Below are 13091 nucleotides of genomic sequence, written 5' to 3' on the forward strand. Positions count from 1 at the left end.
GTTATTTGCATCTGGTTAGCTAGCTATGCTAACGAATATAAGAAGCTTTTTCTCCAACCAGTGAGGTAAAGGCACATCTTTATATGATCATTATAAAAAAAATAAGAGAATAAAGTAAACCGGTATAAAATACTATATGACAGTAAAAAAAGGTTGTTATTAATAAACAAGAAGACAGTTTGAAAGGAGAGTGATTTGTAAAATATCCATAAAGAAAAAGAAAATCTGCTTACAGGTCTGTTTCATATGGGTGTTAAGATGTATCCATTAGTGCTGGGGGGAAACGATTATTTTGAAAACGATTAATCGGGCGATTATTTGATCGATTAGTCGACTAATCTAACAATTATTTTTCTGTTCAATTCATAAAAAACGTAATGTAAAAAAAACGTAATGTAAAAATTGATATTACACAATACTGTGTCTCAGGGGAACTTAATATTTAAGAACCTATTAATGTGTTATACCAGATTAACGGAAATAATCTCAGCTAACTGACGATATGTGCCATGTTTACCAAAACAAAACACAAGTCTCATAAGAAGCATCTAAATGACCCCTGAGCGAAAAATGCTAACGGACATTGGCACAGAACTCAAGATAAAAGTACCCTTATTACTTATCGTAGCTGCACATACAAGATATCCGATTAAAGCTGAGACTCCACAGATTATGTAGGTATATAGTATCATCACTGAGTGATCCGGACTCGCGACAGGGGAAGCAAATACAGTCATCACAACACGTACCTTTACAGAGCTTCTAGGGAGATCGTCTCACTACCGTAGCTGTCAATCTGATCAAAAGACGTGTTCAATGGCATTAAAATGAGAAAAAACGCGGCTGAATCGGTTAATCCATAGGTTTTTAACGTCTATGTATAAAAAAATGATTGAATTTATAATCCATAATTCTATTTTAATGTAAAAATCGGAGATCAAATGCTAGCTGCTAATGGTAGCCACCACAGCTAGAACTGCTTGTTGCTGTGGGTGACCCACGTGTGTGTAGCGACGCGTCGACGCGGAAATGTGTCGCCGACGATATTTTGAAGTCGATGCGTCGACATTGTCGACGCGTCGCTACAGCACTAGTATCCATAGATCTCCTAATGTTGCTCTCAGTTCACCAGATTGATGCTTTTGACTTCAACATTTCAAAAATAATCTTCCCGGGGGAGCATGACCCCGGAACCCCTAGAGGAGGTTAGGTCGCGTCGCGACCCCACACACACACTTAATTCATGTTCACATGGATAGGAAACTAAATACATTTGCACATATCTTTCTGTTTGGGTGGTCATGTCACAACCGTGCACATGCATGCATGCGCGAGTCATGGTAAGATATCTGGATTAAGAGGTTGTTTTTTTTCTTTGCACAGCAGGAAAGAAAGGCCAAATGAATGGGCTGTGATTTTAGTATTTTTAAGCAGAGGTCAATAATTTGTATGGCCCTCGGAGGATGTTGAAAAATTTAAATGGCCCTTGAGAGGAAAAAGGTTCCACACCCCTGCTGTAAAGAGTCTAAAGTCCAGATGCTTCCAGGACATAAAACATTGCACCTTTTAGATTACCTGTGAATGGTTGGGGAAGGCCCTTTTATTTAACAGTAAAATCCAGATGTTAAATAAAAGCAGTCCATGTCAATCTTCAAGTTGAAGAACTCACCTGTCTGAATATCCTTCCACAGAACCCAAGACTTTGAACGATCCTCGAAAATCACAAAGCACCTCTGCTTCTCCCGATTTATCTGAAGGAGAAACAAAATAGATGGATGTCTTTCTTAACGCCACACTGTTCTTAAAGCATTTATTTAGTGCCAACGCATCTGGAATCTTTGAACAAGTCCAGTACGTCACATCTGCCAAATGTTGAGGATTTCTCCAGGTGGAGTCCTTAGCCGAGTTCACACTGCGGTACTTTTCCCACAAAGGTTCATGCGAACTTAGTTCATGATCGCGTTCACACCAAAAAGAGCCGGTACTAAAAGTAGTTCATGCGAACCTTTTTACCCCCTCGAAAGTCCCTGCTAGAAAGCAGGGACTTTTGAGCGGCTCTTTTTTGAGAAAAGAGCTATATTTCTGATTGGCTGGGTAGATTGCAAACCACGCCCCGTAAAACTCCCAAAAAGTTTTGTGAAGCCGCCATTTTATTATCCTCGCATTAGCATTATTAGCATTAGCATTAGCCCAGCGCAGAAACGCAGAGAGACTAACTTATGGCAACACAAAATAAAACATGGGAGCGATGGAGATGAGGAGGTGTCGGCGTTCTGGCGATTTACTCGGAAGGCTTCAGTAGAAGCTGCTGGGACTCCCAGCAGCTTCTACTGAAGCCAGTCCCCAACTCCGGGGACTTCCGGCCGGGGACTTTGGGCGGCAGTATACGCCGTGAAGTGGGTTGCGGCCTGCCAGTAAACCCAAAGCAGAAGAAGAAGAAGTGACGTCAGCGGCTTCATTTGCCTAATCCACCCCCAGGGACTTTTTCTGGTGTGAACGCGATCTGTACTTAGTTCATGAGAACTAAAGAGTTCGCATGAACTAAGTTCGCATGAACCTTTGTAGGAAAAGTACCGCAGTGTGAACGCGGCTCTTGCGTCCTAAGACCAAAAGTGCTGAAAATAAACTAGGCTACAAGCTAAGCTAAAGTTGTGTAAAAAAAAAAAAAAGGGATATAATAAGGGCACAATGGTTTGAAACTCAGATATGTGCATTTGGAGGCCTACTTAGGGGGCTATTCCACTGGGCTGTTTCCAGTGTTTTGAGCATCTTGTGTACTGGAGCAGGTTGTGGTACAAGTGTGAGGCAATTTATCATTATAATGGATATCGTGAGAAACTGCTTGCATTTTGGACTTTTTCTATAACGAATCATAATCCTTTCCTGGTTTTAATGGCTGTTTTTAGTAAAGTGATTTGATTGATCTTACCCAGCTGTCGTAGCTGTTCTTATAATTGCGTATTCCCACGTAGTTATAATAATCTCATATATGATGAATATTTATCATTTTGTGAAAGCAATAATAGTGAACCATAAAATTAATGTTGGGTTATTTATTCAGATAGTCATTTTTTATGCTTTCCATACGAGGACTGAACATTTAAATGGGATGTTATCAAAATCAAAATATGGGCGAGTGCAATATTTAATTTGCAATAAGCTCAATATTTGGTAAATGCAATATATGTGAAAATAAAAGTATTGTCGTGATGCAAAGAAATTCCAGCCTACAAAAGGTAATAGACAGACTTACAATACATATTTAATCAAATTTAATTTGGTACAGATCCTTATTTTAAGATAATGTGAATAATGTTTGTTTTGTTTTTTTTAAATGAAAATTGCCTCAAACTGCAATTGCAATATCAGTTTTAAAAAATGCAGTTAGTATTTTTTTTTTTAAATCATGCAGCCCTACTCAATACAGCCCATTCCTAGATGTTACTGTGTATATAAATAGAAGTAATTTAGTGCCATAAGTAAATCCCCCCCAGACTAACCTTGGTGATTGTCCCCAAGTAGAACAAGCCGTCTGACCACCGGGCCAAGACGTCCTGCCCCTCTGTGAACCTGTCCAACATGTAGTCCTCTCCATACTCCCCCTGAGCAGAGAGGCTGCTGGGAGACAAGGGCACGGCCTGCTGCTGCCGCTGGGGGAGGGCTCTGTGATGGACAGACAGGTGATCCACAACCCCTGAGTCTCTGGAAGACAAAGGGAGGTGAAGGGAAAGATGGCAGCAGTTAAATGAAGAGCGAAGCCTTTCCAATGGGGTAATGACAAATCAGTTTCTTTGTTTTTACAGTAATTCCAGATAATACTTAAATCCGTCACATTATACAATTCCCAGTCTCTATGCTGCAGGCCAGGTGCTTGGGTGTTCATGTAACAATACAAACTTATTTATGCATTTAGGATGGAGGTAACAGTGCATGAACAATGAAAATGTATGGGGTTACATGTTCTCTTATTTTCTTGTAAAGTTTCTTTAAGCACTGGGAAAAGTGCTATATAAATATGCATCATTATGATTCGTTTAATTCAAAGTCAGGGTAAAAACAATTGACCTACTGTTTTTTTTATAACCAATACTACTCAAGTGTATGTACATCACAAACCCCCTTGATAATTGTAACTCTGGTAGAATCACAGCAACACTACAATCCACACTATAATTGGGACCATCTAATACATTCCTTTCAAAAAGGATAACATACAATACGATATATCTGTGAATATCCACTGAAGTGCTGCCCTGTATGTATAATCTCAATGGCAAAAATAAGGATATACTGTTGGGTTTCAGTAGATCTAACAAAACAATTGCTGAAAATTAGACGCATGCCATTTCCCCTCCATTGGAAACACACAACAGGTGATTATACTCATAATTAGTGCTAATTGGTAATCAACCACATGCAGTCAGTGGGATGGCTGCAGGACAATGCTGAGTGTTTATATAGCCTTTTCAACGTCAAAAACGAAGTAAACGCAACTTAAAGCTGACGTTCTATAAACTGGCAATTGAATGTCAGCGACCCTTGTCAGATATATTAATACAAGTATGCCCTTGTTAGTGTTTAAATTCTGCTGTAAGTCTTGAGTTATTAAATTAAGCTAAAGCTTTATTTTTAATATTTATATTTCCATTTAGCCAGTCAGCCCGGGATTCCCTTTGTTCGGATACTGGGGGAACATGGTCAATTTTAGCCTCTGAAGATAAATAGCTAGCTCGAGATAACGTTGCAAAGTAAAACCTATTAGAGCAGCTAGCATCTTAGCCGGATTAGCATGAATAACCCGCATGCAGAGCGGCAACGTTAACCCCGGAGAGGTCGCTGACCGTCGGACCCACACACACCCAACACACAGGAGGAAAACATGACAACAATACCTCATTCGGTCACCTCCGCTTCTACAAATCACTGGTAAAATAACAAAAATAGTAAGGACAAAGGTTATCCCGCTTCTTCTGTGTTTGAGTTTATCTCAAAAGTATGTCGCGGAAACTTGCGGGAATCGTGCTTTCTTCAGAAGATAACAAACGGTTCATTTTCCCCCAACACGTTCGCCATTTTGGTTTCCCGCTGATGAACGGGGAGTGCATTATGGGAAGCGTTTAAACTGCTACTGCTGTCGCTACTACGCTCACCTTTTTTCAAACATTTGAAAATGTAGGCAGGCCCTTTACAAAGCAAGGCATATCCGCCCCTTAAAGAAGATGTTGGCTTTTAGTCGAACACTGCATATTTACAGCATTACTTATTCTGTAGGCAGTAGTGAAAAAAGTATTCAGATGTTTTACTTGAATAAAAGTACTAATACCACACTGTAAACATACTACATTTCAAGTAAAATAACTGCATTGTACGGAAGAGGATTAGGGCCATATGAGAAGAAAATGGGATGTGACCAAAAGTTTAAAAAACATTTAGTTTAAAAAAAGAAGTTCTGACTTTTTACCCAGAATTCTGAGATTAAAGTCAACCCGGTCCGTATCCTCCTCCATAGAATCAATAATGCTCTACTTAAATAGTAAAAGTGTTCAAGTATGATTAGGAAAATGTACTTACAGTATTAGGAGTAAAAGTACTCATTGCAGAAAAAACCCAAAAAGATATTCAAAGGTAAAGCAGCAAAACTTCACATTTAAGAAGCTGGAACTGTGAAATATTTTGGAACAAAAAACATCTTCTCAAAATTGTTGCAAATAATGTTAACCCACTTATGGTTATGACGACTTACATATCATGTTGTATGGTTTAATCTATACCTAACAATAATATTTTAAAGTGTTTCATTAGCAATCTGTGTCAAAATCTGAATTTATAAGCCAACTACTAAATACATCTGTAAAATAAATATAGTGGAGTGAAAATTACAAAATCGTCTTCCAAAATGTATAGTATAATAAAGTTGTATAAAATTAAAATACTCGGGTAAAGTAGGTTACCTCAAATGTGTACTACAGTTGAGTAAATGTAGCCTACTTACTTTACCACCACGGTGTAGGTAAAATGTAAACTAACATGCCAGCATTATTGATCAACAGGTATTTTGGCAGATTTTATTTTTATTCTAGAAATTCACAAATTCAGCTTAGAAGTACTACAACATCATGTAACCAGTGAACTGTTGACAGGTCATGTTTTATCACGCTTTAGAAGGTTACAAAATCATCTTTGCTTTTATTTTGGATGTAAGACCGGAAGATGGGCTACACTACATCTGAATAGGGTAACAGCTTAACTAATAATAATTAATAGATATTATAGGTACTGCATTAAACTTCTCCGGTAATAAAGGTACATTAAGAAAACATTAATCTTGTTCTTTCACGCTTTGTTTACATATTCAAATGAGCCGTCGTCTTATTGTTTTCTAATTTGCATACGTTTCACAACACCAATTTGAACATTCAATAAAGCCAGATTCCAAAGTTTTGTTTCTCTTTTATTGACATGTTAGTCAAAGGGATTTTAGATATTGTACTAATCCCTATATCAGAACATCTAGCCTATCAAAAAATATGTATCAGAAAATGTACCAAAAATCCCACTTTTAATACTATAATGAACAAAGTCATCTGTAAAACCTTCAACATATAAACCTGGAAAAGTTGGTGTATGTAAGTGTGACTGGAGGTTGTATAATCCGTGTATCTATCGTCCATTTGTTTTTTCTTTATTAAACAAGTAAACGGAAGAGCGTCTGAGGCCTTTTTGCTTTTTACCTTACTAAATGGTCTATCTATGGTCATTGGAGCGAGGGGCGGGGCGAAACTCACGGAAGTGATTTCAAAACAAAAGCACTCGTGCTTGGAACTGTGATAATATTATAAAAAAGGAGAATTTAGCCTATGTCTAAAATGGACAGCATTGTTAGGAGATTTAAACTATGCAGCGATTCTGCACTGCGGTCACTCAGCCGTCTCTAGAGTTTGTTATTATTTTTTCTGCCATTAGTTCTTCTTGAGATTGACACTGTTGGACTCAGTACTAGTGAAACAACTCCCACAAGTACTATGAAGTACTTTACTGTGTACTTTTTGAGTAATCCTCTGTCAATGTCCCCTCTGAGTACAAGAATGCATGTTTCTTTGCTATTTTGAATAAGCGTTAAAACACCTTTCTTCATGAGACTTATATTGTTGGACAGAGTATTTTAAGAGGATATGGTGGACATGGTCAGTACTCCGGCAGCAGCATTTTTACCCCTTGGAAAGTCTTTAGAGTCTGGCCTGGATAGCTGGTCACAACTATCCTTCGGCAAAGTGACACACCCTTGTGACTCTTGTTGGCCTCTTATGACAATGTTGTCATTAAATAGGATTATTTCTCTGCTCCTAGTTCATTCCTCGCAGATTCTTCCATCAGTGCCAGTCATTGCATGTCTGTCAATAGAGCTTCGAAAAATGTGTCCAATTCAACTAAAAAAAATGTGTGAATAAAGGCCAGAGCTAAATTATAGATTGTTTGATTGTGTAATTACAAGGTGAGAGAAAATAAATCCACATCCTCCTACTAAACTTGTTTTATTTACTTTTCCATGTTATACAATATATACTTACTTGTATTAGAACATGTGCATGTTGAACTACAGGCTGGATATCTTCCCCAGCCTCAAGGAAATAAAATAAAATAAATGGATTCATAATTAAAAAAAATTGATAAAAATGTAGGCTATACATTAATAATGTTGTGTGCAAACATTTAACATTTAAATACAAAAGGAAAAAAGTTTACTTTTGAAATGATTTCTCACAAAAACCTTTCTAAATAGTAAATTATTAAAAAGGGTTAACTTTAGTCAATATACGTTTTTCTGCCTAAAATAGTTCAAATTGAACGTAAACTATATCAAACATCCATGGCAATTAACCCATTTTTGCCCGCTATTTAAATTGACTTTGGTTGAAGTTAATAACAATATTGATATTATATAGATAGCATATCATTGATGCAGTCTTTCTGAACACTTTTAAATTAAAATACTGCAAATGAAGAATATTTGTAATGTTCTGCACAGATAGTGCCTTAACTTGAATTTGAAAACACGTGGCAACTTTATTAATACAGCAGTTGAAACTATTTGTGGAAGGATACATTCTTCATGGGCTTCAATGGCTTTCTAGATAAAGGGCGTTTTTTTGCTTGTATTATCCTCAGATAGTGGTTTGTTTAAATAACTAGTGACATTTTAATAAATATTGCAAAAAAGGGCTTAAAAAAAGGCATATAACCTGGCCGGCTTAGCCAGTGTGTATTTTTTCAAGCACCACAAGATTTATAGTTTATAAAGTACAGTTCTGTGCCATTGATTGTGTAATTTCTCCAAACACATACAGCATAAATGTCTGTTTTTGAAACCTTAAAATGGTGCAGGAAAAGGACTTTACATTGTATTATACTTAAAGACAGGACTATTCAGTTAAGAGAAGAGAAAAAAAGAAAGAAAATTGTTATAATGGGTGATGTAACATTAATGACAGACATAATATGAGGTCCTTGGCACTCAGACTCTAGAGGCAACCCAGACTCATGGCATTTCGTGTTCACCATCACGATTTTTAATCTATTGATTCGTGTTCACGATTTGCCCCTTTTTTTCGTGTTGCACAGCACGATTTTAAAAGCAATGTATTTCTACTGGTAATGTGTTTCGTGCCTGCAGGCTGCAGCACGTCTTTTTCTCCGGTCGGGTCGTGGAAGACCGGAAGTTGTGTGGTTCATAAAAACATGTTCTTACTCAATATCAAGCCACAATTATTGCTTTTATTTTAAATCGTATAATTTCGTACTTTTGTTGCCGCCTGTGAGGAAAATAAATGGGGCTCAGAGCCTCAGAATACTGAAATCTGTATTTTTTAAATCTTTTTTTCCTTCTAATTTGTTATTCTTTTCAAAATAACACACTGTTATTTACTCACCAATAACACACAATTATCCTTGCTTTTATTTATTGGTTTAATTCCATAATCTCTGGCTTTTTTGGCGTCCGTCAGGAACTGAATTCTAGAATCTGTGGAATCTCAGCTTTAATCTGATATCTTGTATGTGCAGTTACGATAAGTATAATAAAGTATTTCTACCGTGAGTTCTGTGCGTTGGCATTTTTTCGCTCAGGGCTAATTTAGACGCTTCTTGTGAGACTTGTGTTTTGTTTTGGTAAAAATGGTTCGTATCTTCAGTTAGCTGAGTTTTGTTAAGTGGGTATGACACATTAATAGGTTTTTAAATGTTAAGAAGCCCTGAGACAAAGTTTCGTGAACAAGAACCCCTCGGAACCGGGGGCTGCCGGATTTAACAGATTAATAGTCTAGTGTTTCAAGTTAGCTTGCTTTTACAAACATGCAGAACGCACGGTTATGGTACAACGTTAGTGGATAAAATTAACGTAAATCCTCTATGCCTCTAAGTTAATAAAACATGCACAGACATGCATGCTGTAACAAAAAAAGAAGAAAAGCGCGCCGCCTGCCGCCATTTTAGGTTCGAAAATAGTGTTTCTCATTTTGTGAAAACTTTGCAACCCAGCTAACCTTCAATGTTTTTTCTCTTAAGGAAACTGAAGCAACTGGCAGATATATGGCTTCTTCAATCTGGTAAGCCTCACAGTGGAGAAACTGTGACGCGCTGGGGGGGGTGTGAGTGGAGCCTCGCAGTTTACGGCCCCTACACACACGGCGGCGGGCTTGTCTGAAGCTCGACCAACAACCAATCACATGAATATCCCGCCCCGGACACAAGCACGCGGTTTGATTGGCTAGAGCTTGTACTGGCATATGATTTGATTGGCTGGCGCTGGCTACTCCGGAGACGCCGGAGACGGACCGCTATGCTACCCACAATTCAGTTCGGCGAAAAGCGAGGCAACGTGACGTCACCCCATTCAAAGTGAATGGGCAGACGCGTTGGAAACTGTTTTTGAAGCTGTCGAAGCTGTAGTGTGGACAGGCCGTAACCCACCGGACGCGTCCCAGAAGCGTTTCAGAAGCGTAGCGTCGTGCGTGCAGGCTCGCAGTTTTGTTATTGATTCGGGCATCCTGGACATTTGTACTTCTACAAGAAAGTAAGTAGGCTACGTAGTTAAATGTTTTATTTTTGAGTCGGTTTAAATTGTGTTTATTGAATGGCTCTGTACTGTACCTACAAGTATTAATTCACTTTAAAACATTAATATGTAGTTGTTACCTTCCACTCCACAAACTGCAGCGACTAAAAACCAGGCCTTGTCCTTTCTGATGTTGTCCTTGTAGTAAGCATTGGTTACATCATATAAAATTGTGTGTTTTTCCACTTCCATGATGAAAACCTCGTCATCCATTGTGCGTATCGTAGTGGAGGTGTTGTGATGAAGGAGAGGGGGTCTGCTAAATTAGTATATGTGGGGGATGGGCCTGGCCCGGATGCTCACCTTTCCACTTCCTGCGAGGGGGGGCTGCCTGCCTGACGGCCCGTACACACTACAGGCGTCAAAAAAGGCTTTCAACGCTTCGCCCATTCATTTGAATGGGGTGACGTAGGATATTTTCAAACTTCGCCGTACTGCATTGTGGGTAGCATGGCAAGGCGTTGCAAGCCTCGCGGGCGTCTATCGGCGTCAAAAGTTGAACAATATTCAACTTTTGAGGCTCGAAGCTGGTCAGCCAATCAAATCCCGTTTTTGCAATTCCCGCCAGTACAAACGCTAGCCAATCAAACCGCGTGTATGCAGGTCTTGACTATTTTCCATATGTCAGAAAATGGAGGAAAAATTAATCATTGCCGTGGCAAATGTCCCAGTCTTGTATGACTGTACTCTGTTCACCTACCGGGACCTAAACCGGAGGAACCAGGCATGGCGGGAGGTGGCAGAGACAGTTGGTGAAACTGGTAGGTTTTCAACTGTTTGGGGAGTTTATATCCAGTTTACTTCGTTTTAGCATTGAACAGACAGCTAGTAATGTAGCATAATAACATATAATATATATTAATATAATAATAAAAAAATATTATAAGTATAAGCATAATATATAACATAACATATAATACATGCACAGCTATCAAGCATAGACAGTATATTTAGCCAGCTAGTAATGTAGCATAACATATAATATATATTAATAAAAAAATATTATATATAATATAATAAGTATACGCATAATATATAACATAATACATGCAGAGGGTGTCGTTTTTCTCACACTGATATTCTGAACAATCTGTGTTGTTGTATTTGCTGTAAAGTGTCTCTACTGTAGGCTAGTTTTATTATATGTACAGCACTTTGGCTCGACCAAAAATCGTTTAGAAATGTGCTATATAAATAAAACTTGATTTTATTCACAGCTATCAAGCATAGACAGTATATTTAGCCAGTATGGAATGTAGCATAAAAATAGCATTCATTAATGAAGGAATAATTTAGTAAATTCAAGAAATTCACTTTATTATTTCATTTCATTTTATTAGAGAATGTCTGCAAGAAGAGATGGAAGAGTCTGAGGGACAGGTTCCGCAAGGAAAAGAATATGGAAAAAGAGGCCAAAAGAAGTGGGGCAGAGGGCAAGAGTCCGCCTCGGGGTACACCAGCTCATTTTTGACGTGGACCAGCAGGACAATTTATAATTTTATAATTTGTTCACACGTACTGATCCACATTACATTTTTTTACACTCATCACACACACTTCACTCATCACACACACTTCACTCAAATAAAAAAAAAATTCAAGTATGTTATGGCTATACTGTGTCTTCACTTGTTCATGTGGTTTGTCAGTTGCAACATACCAGAAGCTTCATGTATGTCGGTATATATAATGTGCTTTCTTCTGTAATTGTTCAGTGAAAACCTATTGAAATTATCAGTGGTTTATCAGTAAAAACAGGGCTGAAAGAAAAAGGTTGTTAGTCATATCATAATATAATAATATCAATTCAAGAAACATGTTTATTAGGAATGTTTGATTTTAAAATGGCTCATTTGGAATATTTGCTCTTTAAAGAAAATGGGTAGCTCTTAAAAGAGCTTTTGGTTTGGAGGAGCCATGGTGACCCTACACCACGTTCTGCTGCCATGACACTACACCCTCCTCATTCAGATAGGACCTACGCCACGTGCTGCTGCCATCGCACTGCACCCTCCTCATTCAAACAGGAGCAGAAGGTCTCCCGCAGTTGGATGGATCGGCGTGTGGCGTTGTTTGAGCCCATCCTAGGTGCATCGCGCAGGGTTGGAGCTTCATCACTCGACTCTGCGACGACAGGTGTGCGTGATGACCTTCCTATTGTCTTCCTGCGGAGGACGTTGTGCAACACACAGGTGGCCTTCACACACAACTCTGCTACGTCCGGGCTGGTGGTGATGACACGCCGGAACATTCTCCACTGAGATGAGAGGATGCCAAACGCACATTCAACCACCAACCTGGCCCGGCTGAGGCGGTAGTTGAACAGCCTCCTGTGAGGTGACGTCCAGGGAACGGACGCAGCAGGTTGTCCATCAGCGGAAAAGCCTCATCTCCAACAAACACATGGAAGAAGGCCGAGCCGCTCTGCTCCTGGGATGACGGTGTCAGGTGGTAGCTGCAGACTGCCATCACGGAGGCTCTCTCCAAAAGCGGAATTCCGCAGGCTCCCACCGTCGCTGCTCCTTCCAAAGCCTCCGACATCCACTACCCTGAAAAGGTACTGGGCATCCACGACAGCCAGCAGTACCAAGGAGTGGGTGGACTTGTAGTTGAAGTAGAGGGACCCAGAATTTGCTGGAGCCTGGATCACCACGTGCTTCCCATCAATGGCACCAACGCAATTTGGAAAGTTCCAGCGCTCCTGGAACCCAGCAGCGATGGCTCTCCAGTCCTCCGTCTGTGGTACCGGCATGGTCTCCTCGACCAGCGCGGTCCAGATGGCACCCACAACCTCCCTGACGATGACAGCCACTGTTGTATGCCCGACCCGATAGCTGAATGCTATGGTCCTGTACGAGTCACCGGTTGCCAGGTACCTGAGAAAAAAGTAATACGCCACACAGACACACACACACCACAGACACACACACACCACAGACACACACACACATCATAGACACACCAACATACCACAGACACA

General features: G+C 39.5%; 1 protein-coding gene across 1 annotated transcript in view; it reads right to left on the reverse strand.

The window, feature by feature from the left end:
• The window catches only part of mtf2 (metal response element binding transcription factor 2), a 37500-nt gene extending 32371 nt beyond the window's left edge, over positions 1–5129 (reverse strand). The window contains exons 1-3 of the mRNA XM_034104658.2: positions 4893–5129; positions 3501–3702; positions 1670–1751 (exon numbers count right to left, since the gene is read on the reverse strand). Of these exons, the coding sequence (XP_033960549.1) occupies positions 1670–1751; positions 3501–3702; positions 4893–4897 (289 nt within the window). The 5' untranslated portion in view covers positions 4898–5129. The remainder of the gene's footprint in view (positions 1–1669; positions 1752–3500; positions 3703–4892) is intronic.
• Positions 5130–13091: the final 7962 nt, after the last annotated feature.

Source organism: Pseudochaenichthys georgianus, chromosome 17 (assembly GCF_902827115.2).
Source record: "Pseudochaenichthys georgianus chromosome 17, fPseGeo1.2, whole genome shotgun sequence".
NCBI classification, from domain to species: domain Eukaryota; kingdom Metazoa; phylum Chordata; class Actinopteri; order Perciformes; family Channichthyidae; genus Pseudochaenichthys; species Pseudochaenichthys georgianus.